We start from the raw sequence: 20,672 nt of genomic DNA, 5'->3' as shown, positions 1-20,672 counted from the left end.
CTGTGATGAATTGTCCCCTTGATTTTTGTGATTTGACGGTACTAAATTTTAAAGATATTTCTGCAAAAAGGAAATTGGTAGGTATGCCTTCATCATAACTGCCTTTCTGATTGATAATCCTATAGAAAGTTCTTATTTTTAATTTCATTAATTTATGCTATGAAAATGGGAAATAATGGGAAATCTCTAAATTATCTTATTGATTTACATCCTAAGTCATTTGTTTCATTTGTGTCTCAGGCAAGTTGTCTTAAATTTGTTAAGAATATCCTGTACTCAGCTTAGATAACTGAGTTTGAAGTAAAAATCTGCAATTCTGCAGCATATAGTGGGTAATTAAAACCACAAGAGTGAATGAGCTCACCAGGAAAAGAATGTAGCATCCAAAGGAGAGTGGAAAGGAGTAGGCAAGGGAAGGCAAACAGATGAGGAATGGCTGAAGGAAGAGAAGACTCTGAAAAGGGCTAAGAATAAATAGTAAAGAATTCAAGGCTCTGGGCTCCTGGGCGGCTCAGTGGGTTGGATGTCCAACTCTGGATTTCATCTCAGGTCATGATCCCAGGTCAGTGTGGTCAGGCCCTGCATCCATCCAGCTCTGGGCTGAGCCTGGAACCTGCTTAAGATTCTTTCTCTTTCCCTCTGCCCCTCTCCCCCTGCTTGTGCTCATTGCTCTCTCTGTCTCTTTCTCTCTCTGAAAGAAAGAAAGAAAGAAAGAAAGAAAGAAAGAAAAAGAAAGACTTCCAATGCATAATGAGATTTAACAGAGGAAGCCGTCAAAAAGAAATGAGTGGTCAGTAGTGCCATATAAAACAAAAAGAGTCCAGTAATAATAATATAGACTCAAAGTGTTCATTCACCAATACAGTTCATTAGTGATTTCTGCTTCTGAGACTCATAGGGCTCTTCTCTAGGAGAGGGGAGAGCCTAGTGTGCTGAAAAATGAATAACACTGAATTGAACATGAACAAAACAATACATTATTTTCAAAGATTTTCAGCTTAACTTAAAAGATTAAGGAAAGATCTTTTTTTAAAGATGGCTGCCTTTATTTCAGACAAATTAAGTGGAAGGAACAGAATATAGTGGGGAAAGCGTGTGTAAAAGCGGCGTGGGTGAGAGAGAAATTTAAGTAAACACCATGCGTCAAGCACATTTGTAAAATCCTTTACATTTATTATTAACTCATTTAACATTTCTATCAATCCTACAAGAAAGATACTATCATATTCATTTTTCAGATTAGAAAGCTGAATTACAAAGAGGTTACATACCTCCCCTACTATTACACTTCTGACCAGGTATGCGTTACTATTTGAGTCTATTCAGTTTGGTATCAGAATCTAACTCTACATTTTGTTGAAGGTCATACACAGTGAGGCCTTTTAAGATTATTCTTCCTTCCTACTAAGCCTCTTTTTCATCAGCCACCTCTGAAACCCCTAAGCAATATCCTTCTTAGTGTGTAGTTTGTCACTGATGTAAGATATGATGGAGTACACTTCAGCCAAAGTAAATCTGAGAGAATATAAGCTAATATGTTCAGGTGAATAGCCCATTGGTGGTCTCAGTTAACCAAAAACAGGTAGTTATTAATAGCAACTATATGTGTTCTATGATTGGGTTCAGTAGAATACTTAACAAAATATATTAGTGGTTAATACTTCCCTAGTTATTATTTTTCTAGATGAGCCTTTTGATAGAAATTGAAGAGATCTTGTTCTCTGACAAAAATGTGTAGTGTAGGTCCTTGCACAAGAAGCGGTCATTTTGATAATAATAAAATAATCTCATTGTACCTGAGCTCTCAAAGTCCTTGACAGCTAGAAATGCCAAATACAGTGGTGTTATTAGGAGCTGGCCTGTCACTACAGGCCAGTGTTCTCCATTTGAGCATATAAATTCCCACAGAGCACCAGCACATACAGGGCTGAAACCATATATGAATCAAGAACAAAGCAAGACTATTCTGTAATCATGCCTGAAAACAGATAAGAATGGAGACATTGCCCAAACCACAAAAAATGACCAAATATCCCCCTATCCTACCTATATGAGTAGTTGCTACTTCTTCATTAAGTACTGCTTTAGCCTCATTCTGTTCTTCCTTCCTCCTAAATACGATACACAAAGAGACCTAGTCATACAGTTACCTGTGTTCTTTGCAGCATCCCGTGCAGAGCAAACCTCACTTCCTTGAACCCTCCCTCAAGTCAACTAACAAATACCCAAAACATAGGTGTCCTTTCCAACACTCTTGCTGGGCTATCCTGTAGTTTCCCTGACTGCAGTGAGCAGTAACCCAGCTTGATCAACTATGAGTATGTTCCTGCTGCTCTTTGACTGCAGGACATTAAGATGCCCATATTGTCTGCTGCACACATTTAATACTCATCTCTGCAGTTCCCTTCTTGTGTCTTATTTCCCAACTATATTGCTTCTTGTAGGCACTGAAGTGAATTCTCTGAAAGCTTATGTTGGTGTTCTATGTTAATTAATATTAATGAATGACTATTCTCATTGACCAAGTAGTTCACATTTTCTTTCTCTTCTTTAGGAGCCAACTACTATTTCAGCAATGGAGCTTTCCACTAAGCAGGTACTATCGATCATTATGTATTACAATCAATATTCCATGTTTTGTTAATTTTGTGTTTCAAATAGATAAACATATTCATGATTCATCAAATTTCACAGATTTATTAACAATAGTTCCAAAAAAGAGAAAAGAAAGCTTACAATAAGCTAGTAGAGTGAAAATTAAAGGTAATTTTCATTGACTCATGTTTTTGACCAATCTTAACATTCCTATAAATATATTTCTTTGGATCATTATTCATTGCAAATGTTCATATATAGCATTTACTTTTGGGTGATTGTAATATAATTTGCTTCATAATTATTTTAATCTCTCCTTGAAAAAAGCACTGGTGGATATTTCAGGATGTAAACAAGTTTATAATTAAACCTGCATGTATAAACAAATACATTTTATAAGCTAATAAAATTATGCACTGGGCTGTATATGTTTGTAGAATCTTAACTCAAAACTTCATTTTATTTTTTCAGTAGTATTGTATGCTAGAGAAAACATTTAGTTTGGCTACATATAAAAGGAAAACAACAAAACAGTCACTGCCAAATGATGTTATTAAACTCCATGAATTCGGAAGTTAAGGGTAGCATGTTAATAGTCTTTGCATTCACATTGAATTAATGCTTTGGCAAGACACTTCAGAAACACAAATGACTTCTAATGCTAAATTATATGTACAAAACAAATATAATTTTAACTTCTAATAAATTATCTTTCCCCCATAGATGTTGCATAGTCTTTCTACTCAGTATATCAGTGGTAACTTCAAACACACACACACACACACACACACACACAGACAAACAAAAACAAAAAACAAAGAGAGAGTTGGACACTGAGTTGAAATTAATTATTAAATAACCTAGCAGAAAAAACTTGGAGTAGGAAGTTCTTCACTGATTGTTCTGAATACCTATGTACAAAATTGTTAAATATGAAAATCATTCGGCTAATCTTAGTCCTGAATTGTTTACATGTTTTATCTCTGTGCATTATCCCTTGTACAAGACGAAAATACTGTGCCATTAAAACTCAGTGTATATCCTTTCTACACTTACATATCAAAATAGATTGATAATCTCTGAGATATTTAGAGAAACTCAGAGTGCAGATATTATTGACCTGATCCTGTTATCTTACACTTCATAAGTATGTGTTCACCTGTTCTTGCAATCTAAAAACTGTCAAATGTTGGCAAGGAAATCTGGGGACTCCCAGAATGGAAGCGATTGGGATATTCTTTCCTTTAATGATTTTTTCAATTATTTATTTATTCTCTATTTGGCTTCCTTGCCAATCTTCATTACATTGCTTATAGTTTTATAAAATAATTTTTGTTTAAATATTTTTAAGTACTTTAAGAATTGCCAATTAAATGCAACACATTTCACACACACACCTACACACACCCAAAACATCAAAAATACCATGTTTAAAATACAATGATACAAGAAGAGTATTCCTAGCCTCGATTTTTGATTAGTGGAAGTTTGATTACATTCAGATGTGAATCAGTTTTACTCATGCTCACAGAAACTTTCAAAGTGAGGCAATGGTTTCAAGAGGGGCAAGCAGTGTTGCAACTAATTTTCTGGATAAATGGATTCATCGCCTGCTTCTGACCCGAAACTTGTTAAGGAGGATAGTGAGAAAGCCTGTGGTGATGTTAAATTGGGCAGAAAAAGCACATCAGGTTACTTGCGAGTGACTGGATTATGCTCAGTGGTGCCTGCAGGCTTTCCCTATATTTCACTTAGATAGCATGATTAATTTTACAGTTCTTTAATAGTACTGCAGAATAATTGTAAAATGAAAACTAAACTTGAGTTGTATTTAATTTTGGGCATTTTACCACACTTGAAGTTTTCATTACAGTAATTTTTGGTTCTCTTCTTCCCATGTGTTATTTCTCTGGTTTTCTCCTAAAGGGATATGACATATTTAGATACTATTTATTTAGGTAATAACTCCTTTCCAAATCAAATGTCATATTCTTAAAATTTTACAAGTATGAATTTGCTTATGCTTCTTAAGAGTTATTGACCAAACATAGAGATCATTTGATTTCATATGCCCAGCTTAATCAGTAGCTTTTCAAATAGTTCTGATCACAATACAGGGGTCAGCAAGTCCATACTCACCAATGCCAACCATGCTTGTGGATATTGCCACTCCATTTTAACTAATTGCAGAAACGTGACAAGTTTATTTCATTTCTTTATTGATTTGAGATTACTTGCCTTCAATACAATCTAAGTTTTGTTTTGTATTTAAATCATTTTGGAAGAGAGATACAAAGGACTGGAGGGGAAAAGAAATTCCTTACATTAGTTAAGTTCTTTGTTCATATTTTTCAAATCATGGTCAACTGTTACCATGTATCACTTCATTTTTCTTCCCAAGAAATTGAACTACTGCTTCTTAATTAGCCATGGTGTGTAAGATCTTGGTGCAATAATAAAAAATATAGTAAGAAGTCAAACATCCATAGTGTAAACTGTATTCTATATGCTATCTGTACTAGAATATTGATACAAATAGTCTTCACTCCTGGAAGGGAATTGTATTATTTTCCCCACTTATTCCCCTTTCTTTTATTAAAATATAAGTTACTTTTAAGCACAGAATTATTTTCTATATAAGCACTTTTATAACTTCAACAATTTCATAGATTTTAATAGATACATCAATCCTTATTCAATTTATATATATATATATATATAGTTAAACATCATTTATAAATGCAACTTTAATTATATCCATTACTGTCAGGAAATTTGTAATATTAATAAAGCACACCATGTTTCAGAGACCAGCTTTTCTATAACATCTTTTTCATTTATGTAGTGGGGAAATTAAAATACACTTTTGAAGTCTTTTCTCTGATACATGATTTAGTATTTATACCACTTTCATTTAAGGCTTACGATCATTCAGTCCTTTAGTACAAGAAAAGGGAGCTATGATACTAATTTCAGTAAAATGTGGAGAAATCACAAAACAATTTTATTTGTATCTTATTTTGCATTTACGTATATTACAACATCATTTCAATGCTACATCGGCTAAACTTTGTTAAAGGCATTTTTAAAATTGTATTGAAATCCTGAATTAGTTGCTACTAGAAAATTTTTCTGCATATTTTACTTCATTTAGTAATTGTAAATTCACTGGGTATAATGACATTGTAGAATAATCTGAATGTATACTTTAAAGATCTAGTTAAAGTTACCATTTTGTGAATAAGGAAGTCTTAGATAAATTAAAGGAATGGCTCAAGATTTACACAGAGAATTATTATAGGACAAGATCTAGAATCTAAGTACCTTGATGCCCAATATAGCACTTTTTCCCACTGCACCTGAGCTTTCTGTTGGAAGTTTACTGCACCAGCCAGCTTGTACTTGATATTCCACATATGATGGTCTTTCCACTGAGATGCAATTTAGTAGTTTTGTTTAAAGAATCTTTCTGGAGATAGTGCAAGGACAAGACAGTTGACCAGTGAAAATCTTCACAAATGCAAGCACCAAAACTTTGCCTTGCCCCTTCTTATAGGAGGGCAGACTACATCACAAGCAATGGAATAGAGCATCCAGGAGTGAAAAGCAAACAATCCCTGGTCAACACCAACCAGAACACATGTCAGTAGAGATATACTGATTAATCAAAATTAGAAACAGTAGAAATAAAAACAACTTTCTAAGGAAAAAACCTTGAGTGTTTGAAAATTATATTACTCAGTGTCTTCTTTTATTTAAATTTTTATTTTTATTGAGATATAATTGATATGTAACCATTACTGTCTTCCATTGGCTTTATACTTTAAAATATACCTGTTTGAGTCAAGTATTACGATTTTGGTCCTAATCTTTTTAAAATTATCTGCTAGGCCAATAATGACAAAAATGCCAATAATAGGATTTTTTAAACCCCACTAGTAAAAAATTATTTTTGATATGTATAAGTAAGCTTTCTTTTAAGAAAGAAGATTTTTAAAAACAGGATAGTATTGGGACGCCTGGGTGGCTCAGTCGGTTGGGTGTCTGATTTCGGCCCAGGTCATGATCTCAGAGTTCGTGGGTTTGAGCCCCGCGGTCGGGCTCTGTGCTGAAGGCTCAGAGCCTGGAGCCTGCTTCAGATTCTGTCTCCCTCTCTCTCTGACCCTCCCCCTGCTCGCTCACGCTCGCTTGCTCGCTCTCTCTCTTCAGAAATAAATAAAACATTAAAATTTAAAAAAAAAAGAATTAAAAAAAACACAGGATAGTTTTGTCATCACCATAAACTCTTTCCACAGCAACAACTTTATATTGGTTCCACCACCGGGGTTGCCCAGCTCCCTCTACACCGATGCGATATTTATGGGAAAGCATGTGCGGAGTGCTGCCTTGCCCGAGACCCTTACTGTGCCTGGGATGGCTCTTCATGCTCTCGCTATTTTCCCACTGCAAAGAGGTGAGAAATATTAGAAACAAATATAAATGTTTGTTATTTATTTTACCTGATTCCATTTTTAACAGCTTTCTGCTTATAAGTACATCACATTTTTCTGATGAATGAAGAGTATTTTAGAGGGGTTTTGGGGGTTTCTTTCCCTTAAATAGTTAAAACAACCAGGAGAATGTGTATAATTATAGCTGAGTACTAAATGTAAGGGAACAAATGGTTTTAATAAATTACTGAGGGAAATCTAAAACATTACAATACTATCCTTGAATGTTGACACTTGGAAATGAGAAAGTTTTGCAACTTCCTTTTATACAGAAGAAAAGTGATGGCCAAAACCACAGAGAAAGTCAGAATCACAATCTACACTGGGCCTTGTGCCTTTTGACCAAAATGATCTTTTCTCCAAAAATGCTCTTCTTTTTTTTATCTAGCAATATTGTATCCTGGTTTTAAATTTTAAAAAGGCAATATTTGTCCTTGAGTGAATGGAAAATTTACAAAGAAAATAATTTTTTACTTTTAGATTCCTAGTACCCAGGGACTCAACTATAAAAAGCCAAGAGAAGATTTTCCAACTTTTAAAGATATAACATTTTTATAGAATGATGATTAATTAGCATCAAATTGTATCTTTATTTGGCTCCCCCCAAATTTAAAGGCCACTGTATTATCATAGTATCATCTTGTATTTGTAGTGTTTGAACTTGAAGTATAAAACAACATAATAAAGTAGCTATTTCTTAATATTTGTACATGTATTGCACAAATATCTTAAACATGCTCTTAATACTTAAAAGCATTTTTTGGCTTAAATCGAAGTTGCTAAGACATGCCTAGAATTTATTTAAAAATATATGTTTAGAAAAAATGTAGATGTAAGTTGCTGTCTAGGACATTGAGGGTGTGTGATCTAGTACCATATAGGAACACTGTTAACCCTCAGGAAACTCTTAGACACATCCTAAATGTTGTACAAAGTTGACTGACTTCTGCTTGAAAAAATAAAAACACTTACTTAATTTGAGAAAATATTTTTCTCAGCATATTCTCTACTACTCACACATGGATACCTTTCTCTGTTAATATTTACCAGTATTTAAGAAACAAGCAATGAAAGGTGAGAGTTTAACAGTATATGCATCAACCTATTGAAACATAAAATAGAAGTCAGAGTTACCAAGCCAGTGCGTTTTAGGAGCAAAACAATTTGTTTGAATTTTTTGCAATGGTTCTGATTTTACAAGAAGCTGTGACGTGGATTGTTTTCACTGCTGGTAAGCTGTGTTCCTCAGCATCTGCATCTTTTACAATGTTTTGAAAAAATTTTAGGGGAAAGGAAGAGTCCTAATGCATACCTAAATCTTTTTTTTTTTTAATGTTTATTGATTTATTTTTAGAGAGAGAGTGTGTGTGTGTGTATGCAAGCAGGGGAGAGGCAGAGAGAGAATCCGAAGCAGGCTCCATGCTGTCAAAGTGGAGCCCGGCTTGGGCTTTGAACTCACAAACCTTGATATCATGACATGAGCTAAAATTAAGAGTCAGGCATGTAACTGACTGAGCCTCCCAGGTGCCCCTACCTAAATCTTTTGATTACACACTTCAAATAACATTGGCTGTAGTATTAAATCATCTACAGTTTAATTCTGTCCTATAATCAGTCCATATAGATTTAAACGTTATCTTGTTAATATTATATGTAAATGTGGTAATAGCTTATGCCATTTAATAAATACAATTTTCTCAAGCCTTCAACATTCAGAATTGAAATAACATGTTTGCATTCTTGCATATAGCAAATGATTTTGTTAGAAATTTAAAACAAGAGTGTCATGTGGAGATGTTGTGTTATCAAATAAAGAAACCATGGATAGATTAATAAGTAGCAATTTTCAGTTTTAATAGCACTAAAATTATATTTAAAGTTGAACTTTTATGGTTCTTAAAATCAGTTAGCTCTAGATGTTTTTAGTGTTGAAAAACATAAGAATTCATATTTAATTAAAAATGAGTATCATTTCCTCTCCATGTGGAAGTGTATATAACATTGCCTAATTTAGTAACAATTCATTCAAATTTTAAGCTTTTTTAATGAGAAAGAAGTTAAAAATAAGAAAACTACATCTATAATAAGTTACAAATATATATTATATATATATTATAAATTAATATAAATAAATATAAATTATATATTTGAAATATGTTTACTGCATACCTACAAATCCAGATTGAAGGAATTATCATTAACACATTTTTGTTGTGCCTTGAAGATTTTACTTAATCCAATTTCATGTGTCTTTGAAAAGGATGTTTAGAGGCCTCACAATTTATATATTCTTTGTGATGGCATTTTTCAAAAACTTAAATGGCAGTAAAAAATGCCTTTCCAAATGCTTTGTGGTTCATATTTCACAAGTTCCCTTGTTGGCTCAATTTTGAAATGTACAACATCTGTTTGATAGTCTCACCAATTCTACAAATAGAAATCTATAAATACTTTAGTCTTCTAAATTTATGAATACAGTAACAATTTCCATGTTTGCAATTCTCAATGGCCTTTGTGAGAAGTCTTTTAAGGGATGCTAACTAACTTTGCAGCAGGATAATTATCATTAAAATCGACACAGAAAACAGTTGAGCAGGTGTCCCAAATCTTTTTCATTATCTGTGTGTAGCCACTCTCCATGATTAGCCTCTTTCCAGAACTGTACATCCTGCGTGCACCACAATGGCTGGAGACAACTTCCTTCTTCCCAGTCAACCACTAGCAAAGGATAAAGAGGACCCCTAGAATGTGTAGCAACTAATATGATCTGAACATCAGTAATTAGGAGAAATTTATTTAGATTTTTATAGGAAATTTGGCTTTTATCTTAGAGTGAGTCCATCCTCTTACCTTCCTCTGACAAAAGATGGCCTTCCTCCACCATATTTGTTACTGTGCTTCTCCTTTTATTCACTTCACAGGTAAATTGGCTTGCAGTCATAGCCCTATGATCATAAAAGAAATGTTTTATAAAAAATGATTGATACAACCAACCAAAAAGGAAAATTGAAAACTGACTTAAAAATAGAATTCATAGAGTTGATGCTTTCAAATTTAACAAAAGCATATTTAAGGAATTACATATAAGTATTAAGAGAAAGAAAACACTCATGGGAATTTTAATTTTTAGGCTCACTCTCTAGTGATCAGAAAAAAAAAGGTTAATCCAGGTTATTGAAGAAATGGGTTGCTATTCAATTTTCCTCAGAATTTAAGATGCTAAGAATTTTGGGGCTTCTAGATATTAGATTCTTATTGACTGACACCCAGTAGCACAAAACCATGAATCTTCTGTTATTACTTTGAAAGTCTTTACTGCATTGTTAGCACGTTTGGGTACTGTTTCCCATTTTGATCACCTTGGGGCCTACTCCTACAGGTGTAATGACTTGCTTTTAAAAAACTCTTTAGTCAGATATAGATTCATCTCTTCCTATAAACTCCAGGAGTCTTTGAGTTTTGATTCTTTTTAATCCCTGTGACAAATTCCCAAGAAGGAATAAGAATGCCATAATACCTTTTAAATGTAATTGTTTTAGACGCACAAGACGACAAGATATAAGAAACGGAGACCCGTTGACTCATTGTTCAGACCTACAACACCATGGTAAGTTACAACACTTTATTTTTCAACCTGCTAACATTAGGCTAAAATCATAAGCAAGAGTGCATACCCACACGTGGGCATGCAGGCCACATACCTGTGCATTCAGGAAATGCAACTGAAGAGAAAGGAAATCCAGAAGAAAGAAAATTCTAAAGAATACTAAGTAGTGAATTATATTTTATTATTGCAGTTATGACAAATTCAAGTTTGAAACCCTTACAAAAATTAAATATCAATGTTCTGATATTAGCAAAAAGAAGCCAGGTTTAAGTACATGCTTTCATAATAATAGCAACGTGAGAGCAATAGGTAACAAATATACTCATTTAAGTATATTGAAGAAAAAAGTAGAGTCTTAAAATAAGCCATGAAAATCATTCATTAATATGCTGATGGTAAAGATCCATTATATTGTTACTGGGTATCCTAGTCAAGTAGAAGGTAATTCAGGTACATTCATACTAATTTACCAATAGAATATTTCCTTGAACTGGAGATTTTGGACTGTTTCATTTTATGCTTCCTAAAACACGTCAAGTCCAATTTAATGTTAAGTTGCTTATTTAATGCTGGAATATCAACCAGACTTCCTTTAAAATGCAGCAGAATTGTAGTATGCCTCACTTCCCCAACTTCAGCTCTTTACAAAAACAATAATGAGCCTGTGCTTCCCTCTGCTGGGAAGACTTATCCATGACATCACTGCTAACAAATAGTTCATAGTTACAAATAGCTGAAATGTAAAATGGAAATATTTTACATGTAATTAAATATAATTATTCTGTTCACCTTTTTGTTGCCATTTTACACAGAACTTAAAGGAAGATCTCATATTTTTATCAGTTAACTTGGATTTGATCCACTAATTCTGTGTATACAATATTCATGTTCCATGAATGTTAAGAAAGAAAACGTACTGCACAAATAACACCCCAACTGACATTCTCAGACCTAGATACCTTCTGAAAGTCAGATCCCCTTTTGTGTATCCTATATGTGCTAGTATCTGATTCATGAATGCTCACAAGGTTTTAGGGGATGCCAATAATAGGAGACAAGTAGCCACAAAATGAGCCTATATTTAAGGTCCATTTTGCTTGCTTACAATTTCTTGCCAAGGATATTACTATCTGTTATTATTCTCATTATAAAGAAAAAAGACGCCACTGCATTGGACAAAATGTTGCAAAATTTTTTTTGTCTTTATACAGCTAGAGTACATTATTGACATATTTTTAAATTTTTCAAACAGCATTTTTCAGTTGGGCAATAAAACATTCACTAGTCTTCCATTAATCTATTTCTTGCACAAATATTGTATTATAGTCATTAGCATTTAAGTAATGAAGTATTATAAAATACTAATTCATTAAAGAATCTTTTTGCTTAGATATGGAGAAGCTAATGATAACTGCACGTAAAAGAAACAAGACGACGTAATAGAGTTCATTTCTAATCAGACTTTAATCTCCACATCAATATGGACTTTGTTATTTTGCTCATTCTTAGATTTCTAAGGTTATAAGAAGATGCAATTTCATGAATGTTGTAGATATTTAATAAACTTGTTGAATAATTAAACTAAATGTTGGAAGCAATAGCAAAGTTACTGTTTCTGGTTTTCAGTAAAGATTTGAACTAAATTGCATCTGTTGTTTATCATTAATATGACTTAACAATACATTGCTGTTAGTATACATTGCTCTTAACAACATAATACTTAAAAATAGATCTCTCTTTAGAAACCATAATCAACCTATCAATTAACTAATAAATAATAAGTATACACTACTACATGTAGGATAGTATGCTATGTTTTGAAGTTTGCTGGAGAATTACTGATGCATCCACTTGTTTAATAATCCAATTTCTTCATAGACCCAGTTGATATTTCTTCAAAATAAAATATATGCCAGAGTCATGAGCATACACACACACACACACACACACATAAAGAAAAGCTGACCAAAGGAATATTTACTTTTTTTTTAAAAAGTGATACTGTGAATAAATAAATCTTGACTATTGAATGAATGGGCTTTTGGAAAGTGCTTTTGATTTTAAAGTTGTGTTTTGATGATATTAGAATGATGAAAGCTTATAAAAATTGGGAATATAGAGTTGCTTAGCTATAGAAAGTAAAGTGAATGTGAATCATTTTTCCCTCTTGATACTTCAATCAAAATCAGTACCATAGGGAAGAAGGGGAATTACTGTCGTTCAGTGTTACCAGTATTAGTGTGTGTGTGTGTGTGTGTGTGTGTGTGTGTGTGTTTGTGTGTGTGTGTAAAAACAGTACTATGTAGATGTTTGTGATATATGGGAGGAAATGGTAAAATAGTCCAAGAAGCTCTGCAGAAATAAAACATTCCCTTTTTGAAGGCCTCTGTATTTCTTGTCTGCTTGTATTACTAATTAACCAAACATAAAAATTATACACCATAGATTACAGTAAATTTCAAATGTTTGAAAACTAAGTCAGGCATTCCCATATGGCCAAACCAAGTCTGACCATTAGAAACCAATTCATTATCTTAGAATAGGTGATGTCAACATTTGAAAGTAAAATGGGGAAAACCCAGAGCCCAGCCCTGTTAAATCATGTATGTTGTCTTGCTAGTGTCACATCTCACATTGAATAAAATATATGTGCTCATATGGAAACATATAAAGATAGGAGATGTTTTCCCAGAAAGCTGCTAAGCAACTTGAAGCCAAATTATACACTTCAGGACAATCAGTTCCAGCTGTAATGGTAAACATTCTGTAACACTCTATATTTTACATATCCTGAGGTTTTAATAGAGAGACTGTATAAAATAACTCTACATTAAGGTGAAAGAAATTTTGCTCTCAATGAAACCTTTAACACTCACTCAGCTCTTTGCTCTCTCTTGTGTAAAGTCAGCACTAGTCGTGAGCTGGCCTAGGTGTAACATAGAAAAATCCAGCTCCGTTTCCCCGTAATCTAGTATACTCTTTTCCATCACTGGTGGCTGTTCATCTAGGGAACTTTTAGTATAAAACCCTAAACATAGTATGCTGTCAGATCTTGTCTTCTCACTCACACCTCATACAGAAGGCTAAAGAGAAACTGCAGGTTGTTTCTAGTATGCTCCCTTCCCTAAAATAACTTGTGCACAAAATTGGAGCTGTCTGACTTTACATCCGAGAGCATGAGTGAGATGAGTGGCTGAGTCAATTTATCTTTCCACCTTGTTTACTAAACAAGAATAAGCCATACTGTGACCTACATGGCCAGAAAGGAACAAGCCATAAGTAACATTTAAAAAAAATTATTCTCACCTTAGATTTTTGAATCTTTGAAATACTTTACATCCTAACTTTAGTTCAGTGCCATCATTGAATTTCACTTTGTGATAGTTCTCTGGGGCGTACTACACACATTCACTTCCCTTCTACAATCCTGTGGTACAATGTCCACAGAATTCAGTCTTCTTAATTATCTCTGCAACTGGTTCATCTCAACTTGTGTCTTGGTTGGCATCAGCATTGTTCCAAAATTTCATAAAGTGTTCATAAATTTCATTGTTCCATAATTTCATTTCACTGCTCTTGCTAGTGTCATCTTTAGGGTCCACACTGCTATAAATGTATTTCATAGCAAAGCTAATCTTGTCTGTATATTAGCCTATTTTATACACATAGAATATAGAAATATTAGCCTATTTTATACACATAGAATAGAAATTCCAACTGAATCTGAGCATTTAGGCCCAAGAGAGGCCTCAAGATTTGATAGATGAACATGATGTCCGCCCTTAAAAAAGAGAGAGAGAGAGAGAAAAAAAAAACCTGACTTTAATAAATTACCAAATTATATCAAGTCTCAGATGTCACTGAATGTTGAGGCACCATTTTTTAAGGACTGCTAAGAAAGAAAAACTGCCCAACTTGGAGAATCTGATAGTGGTGCCAGCATCAAGCCCGTTTGCACTGTTTCAGTATTAGTGCAAAGGAGAAATAAACTTCCATGCAGAAGACTGCAAGGACATTTGCCTGTTTCAGCTCTAATCACAGGTAGTAGAAAAGGGGGAAAACCATTTTTTGAACCCCAGTATGGTATTCATGGTTTACTTTCTGAGTCTCACCAACATTGTGGAAGAAAACCTTCAGACAAGACTTTAATTTAAAGAGGTGTCAGGTTAGGAGAGCTGCATGTGTCTGGCAAAAAGTAAAAATAAACTCTTTCTAGAAGAAAGGAACTTCAACTCAGGTCAAGAACAACTGTAAGACATTCTTTTATCATAGATATTAAAATATACAAAGTATGCATTGTTTTTAACATTTATTTATTTTTGAGAGACAGAGAGAGAGAGAGCTTGAGCAGGGGAGGGGCACAGAGAGAGGGAGACACAGGATCTGAATCAGGTTCCAGGCTCCGAGCTGTCAGCCCAGAGCCCAGCGCAGGGCTCACACTCACAGACTGCAAAATCATGACCTGAACTGAAGTCGGGTGCTCAACCGACTGAGCCACCAGGTGCCCCAAAGAGTATGCATTCTACAGTGACATTATTGCAGTGTTCTTCTCTATGATTGTGCAAATCCATTTATTCATAGTATATGTGTCAAAGGCATGCTCACACAAACACACATACCTTAATAAGAAGAGGTTTGAACTATTTTGCGCTATTATTGTTCCTTATTAAAGTTTTCAAATATGGCATTAAGAGATCACTTGACTGTTTATACACTCATAATTTTACCATTGTAAATGGTGAAGTTTTTAAAGCATGCTGTGTTTTTTAAATTCCAAAAATAATGGAAACATATTAAAATACAAGATGGTATTTTCATTATTGGTTATGGAAGGTTTCTGCTTCAGTAAATGGGTGTTTTCCATCATCTCCTATCATATCTCTTGGGAAGAAGTAAAGTAAACATTAAAGCCCATGTTTCCTGATATTTAAGTATAAAAAGTCCTATGGTAATTTTGCTCTGGCATATAGATTATATGTGCTTCCTTGTTAAAAACATTGCTATAAAATCATGAAAATGAAACATATCAGATGTTCAATATAGACTAAATAAATATTGTAATAGATATCTTCATATTGGTATTGCCTTTTATGTAATTGAATTTCAGTCTGCCTTATATTAAGAAGCATTGCAGCTTCCCATGCACAAAGATATCAAGTATATTGTTAAATATAACTATTCAAATGGCTTCATTGTTACCTTCATAGCATATCAATCTCATTTTCATATTTTAAATTAATAAATCTCTAAAAAATTAAAATACCAGTGATTGCCTTTAATCTGATAATTACCTATGAACAGTAGTATTAAAAAACTCTGGTCATATCTATTTGTTTATCCATCTGCCAATCTATATGCCAAAAAGAACATTTTAAAGATACATCCACAGGAATCTGTGGATTCAAGAAAGATAGGAAGCTACCTGAATTATAAACTTTTAAATGCTATATTCTGGTTAGGAGTTATTTACTAACACCAGAGTTAGATCTTATTTTAGGAAATAAAGCAAAGTAGTTTAAAATGTAATATTTTAGCATGTTGATAAACTTTAAGTTTCAATTTACTCTAAGGTTTCATAATTGAATCTTTTTGGTACTTTTGACAAATGCATTAAGCACATAATTTTAATACATGCATATGCATGTATTTGTAGATGCATTCATGCAAAACACACATTGAACTAGTTGGTAACTGTAGGTATAAGCATCATACCAATCATTAGAGAAATAATGTACTAAGCATTGTATCAATAAACAAGACCCCTGTTCTATAGCATAGAATATACTGTAGAATTTGTTTTCATTTTACTATAATATAGAAGATTTGTTTTATTTAAAAATATTTTTTTCTTTTAACATTTATTTATTTTTGAGTGGCAGAGAGACAGAGCACAAGTCAGGGAGGGGCAGAGAGAGGGAGACACAGACTCAGAAACAGGTTCTAGGCTCTGATGTTCAGCGCAGAGCCTGACGCAGGGCTATAACCCACAAACTGAAATCATGACCTGAGCACAGGTTGGACACTTAACCAACTGAGCCACCCAGGCGCCCCTATATAAAATTATTAAATCAATTGTTAGGCATCTTAATAAGTCCAGAAATATACATGAACATTAGAGATGAATGAAATTTTTGTCTTCAGTTATATTTAGGTATTTTATGTCTTCTCAAGACATTGATTCATTCATAAAATGCCTTTTTAGGTACTGCTACTTAAGGAGAGATTATTCCTCCATTTGAAGTCAATTTAGATTCTTTTCTATTGACAAATTGCCTTTTGTATTTCTGGAAGAAATCATCTACAATCCAGTAAGGAAAATCTAAGTAATGATGTTTTTACCTAAGAAATGCATATTTGCAGTTTCTTATGTCACTGAGAGCTTGTGGGCAGCATTTCCTTTCTTCCTTCATTTGGCCTTTAACACTGAATGTTATTCAGGAAAAAATTTACAATGTAAAATATTAAAATTACAATGTGATGAAAACCACTAGTATTAAATTTCTCTTCATATAGTTCACCTACTGACACTATTTGTTAAATAGTTAAAACAACTTGCAACCATTTCCCGCTCATCTAAATTAACTTTTACCTTTATATTCATTATTTATGAAATTCAACTTTTAAATAACTTTCAGGGAGAGAACATCAAAAATGATAACCGAGGTTAATTAACTGATAAATATATGGTTTACTACCCCACTCATCTCTGTCTTTTCTACATGACATCAGATTTTATAAGATTCTTACATTATTAACATTTCAATCCTGGGAGACATTTATGGGGTTAAAATGGAGAGTGAAATAAATGGAAAGCTGAAATGTGATGCCTTCTGTTTCTGCTGTATTGGAAGAGAATCAAATACTAAATAAGGCCTTTAGCAATGTGATATTTCTGGCCAAATGATGGATATCATGACTTTTTGTTGTTACAAAAGGAAGCAATTTATTTAACTTCTTTTTTCCTCCCATTCTTTCTGGTTTATTAGCCTCATTTCATTTCCATAAATTATCCTACTAAAGGAGGAAATGATTAATTGAAGATTGCTTCCTTAAAAACATTCTTTCTTGTCATTAACAACTGTGACATATTGTAAGATTGTGTTATTCAAACATACTGTGATGCTTTTAAAATAATTTTAATGTTTGTTGTTCCCAATTATTTTGCTCTAACTATTCAATTCAATTCATGAGAATTCATTATGCCAATTCAACAACTGACTCTACCCTTCTTGTCTACTGGTAATTTTCATGGCAAAAGTTTATATTCTAAACAGTTGCTTTCTGAGTGCAAAATGTATTTTAAAATAGATTAAAATGAGATGATTGCTGTCTTTCTGGAAATCTATAGGATTCCCATCAGCACGGACATCCTTTAGACTTACAGCTGCCCCTGGGGATACGAGAATGTATCATATGATTTCTGAAATCTCTTTCTTTTCATATTATTGCATATTTGGAATTTTTGATTTTGGAGTATACTTAATTAGTCATCATCTTCCCCCACCATATCTGAAATCAACTCGTTAACATTATAAAACTAACAAATTGAGAAGATTTAAAATGTTTACATTCGCCATGGTCATTAGCATATTCTTTCAAACTCAGGGTTATAAACTCTATTCCCTTCTTAACTGATTAAACTTTTAATCATTTCTATTTTTCCAATTTTTTCAGTATGTATGTATGTATGTATGTATTTAGAGAAAGCATGAGCGGGGGAGGGGCAGAGAGAGAGATAGAGAGAGAGCATCCCAGGCAGGCTCCGCACTGTCTGCACAGAGCTCAGCACGGGGCGTGAGCCCACAAACCATGAGATCATGACCTGAGTCAAAGCTGAAAGCCTAACCAATTGAGTCACCCAGGTGTCTCTTAATAATTTCTTTTATGTAATTATGATATCTCTGTGCTTTGAGGATATCAAAGTTGCATGAGGGTTCAGCTTTTAAATGTAAAGTAAATAATTACTTGGATTTTCCTTTTGGCAAACTTTAGCTAAAGGTTTATGACTGCCTAGTGCCAGGATTATAGCACATATGGTATGAAACAAGACAACTAGATTAATAAATAACGATAACAAAAAAAGATTAATAAATAATCATAACAAGACTACATGTGCTCTAAAAATATATGTAAAAAGATTTTTAGGAAGCCTAGAAGAGGAAATACTTTATTTGATGGTGGTCAGGAAGTAGGATTGATGTTGGGAAGCAGTTCATAACTTGTCTTACTATGGATTCTCGGTAAAGGATTTAAGTTTTGACTAAATAGTTGAAACTATCACAAGAATAGCAGTAACAATAATGCACCTCATATTTTTATGACTGTTTCTGTGTCTAGGCATTATACTATTATTTTTATGTAGATACATTTAAACAACAAAAAGATACTTAAGAAGCATTATAAAAAATCACGTTGTCCAAAATTGTTAGATTACCTAATGTATTTCAGACAGTTTGTAATTTTTTTATTGAAAACAAAGATAACGATAGCAATATGTCACAGAGAGAAAACATGTTTACTGACAGAACAAAACCATGCATGTAGGAAGAATATATTTACCATTATACTGTAAGGATAAAACATAAATTTGTCTAATACTGTTTTTTTCAGTGGTGAGGGAGAAATATGATCAACAGATGAGTCACAAAGTTAATTCTTTATAAAAAAAATGAATTTGGGGGGATGCCTGGCTGGCTTAGTCACTGGACACTATGACTCTTCATTTCAGGGTTGTGCGTTCAAGCCCCGTGTTAGGTGTGGAGCCTACTTTTAAAAATTAGTTTTTAAGAGAATCTTAATAATTCCTGAAGCCTAACACCAGAAAAAAAAATCTCCCAAGATGAACATCAAAAAAATAGTGCAAGGCTGTGGGCACCATACTGGACAACACTGTGACATGAACACAGTGAGCAAATCCAGAGTATTGCCAATGGGATTCCTCAACATAGGTCAGAAGGACTGAACCCAACACAATTCAGTAAAATCAATTATATTATTATATGTGTTCCATGTAAACTGCTCTCAGATCAACTAGTTTCATCCAGAGGGAGATTTTAGATGATACCTTGAATATGCAAGATTTCATATCCTTCAGGAAACCTTTAATCAACAGTGTTTTCTCAGCTGAGCTTTGGATTTATATTGGAGAATTTTAAGTTCAGTAGTGTATGCTCTGAAAAAACTTAGAATACAGCTATATTATGCTACCATTTCAGTGCAGAACTGTTTGCTTTAATAAACTCAAAATGATAGTATACTTGACATCCTAAGAAAATAGTTGAAAATATGCTAAAAATAAGAATTGAAATATTCTTCCTATTTACATTTCTTAATAGAAAGAGACAGAAACAAACAGAGATTGGGGACAGAGGGAAAAAAGGAAGGAGAAAGGAAAGAATTACATTATTATTGAGATTCTATTGTCTCCTATGTTGTATAACATTTACTCAAAAGCAGTTGGGGTAGAAGGATCAGGAAAGGGAATGGACAGTTATTAGGTGCCCTCCAGTCATTCTGAAATACTTCTTGGGTATCTGTTTATAAGGTATCATATGTGAGGAAATAAATAGAGAAAGATATTTACAGCTTGTTACATTTGAGCACCCAGATATATGAATGTTTGCCTAAGGCCACTGTATTTTTTTTTTTTAAGTTTATTCATTTTGAGAGAGTGAGAGTAGGGGAGAGGCAGAGAGTGAGAGGGAGGGAGAGAATCCCATTCAGGCTCTATGCTGTCAGTGCAGAGCCCATGTGAGACTTGATCCCACAGTGAAACCATGACCTGTGCTGAAATCAAGAGCCCCTCAACCGACTGAGCCACCCAAGACCCCCCTGAGGCCACGTTATCTAAAAGTTCTGGCCCTAAGTTATAAGTTCCTGATGATAGAAATATTCTACTGCAGAGAAATTAATAGAAACAACTGTTCCCAGTGGAAATTGAGTTTTTGCAATCATTATTGATGGCAGCAGAACCTAACAAA

At 33.5% G+C, this 20,672-nt stretch overlaps 1 protein-coding gene across 1 annotated transcript in view; it reads left to right on the top strand.

The window, feature by feature from the left end:
• Positions 1-20,672, top strand: part of SEMA3A (semaphorin 3A) — a 204,203-nt gene that overhangs the window by 176,597 nt on the left and 6,934 nt on the right. The window contains exons 13-15 of the mRNA XM_039219925.1: positions 2,555-2,596; positions 6,891-7,048; positions 10,625-10,692. Of these exons, the coding sequence (XP_039075856.1) occupies positions 2,555-2,596; positions 6,891-7,048; positions 10,625-10,692 (268 nt within the window). The remainder of the gene's footprint in view (positions 1-2,554; positions 2,597-6,890; positions 7,049-10,624; positions 10,693-20,672) is intronic.

Source organism: Hyaena hyaena, unplaced genomic scaffold (assembly GCF_003009895.1).
Source record: "Hyaena hyaena isolate Hyena2069 unplaced genomic scaffold, ASM300989v1 scaffold_847, whole genome shotgun sequence".
Taxonomy (NCBI): domain Eukaryota; kingdom Metazoa; phylum Chordata; class Mammalia; order Carnivora; family Hyaenidae; genus Hyaena; species Hyaena hyaena.
This window is presented reverse-complemented; position numbering and strand designations above follow the sequence as displayed.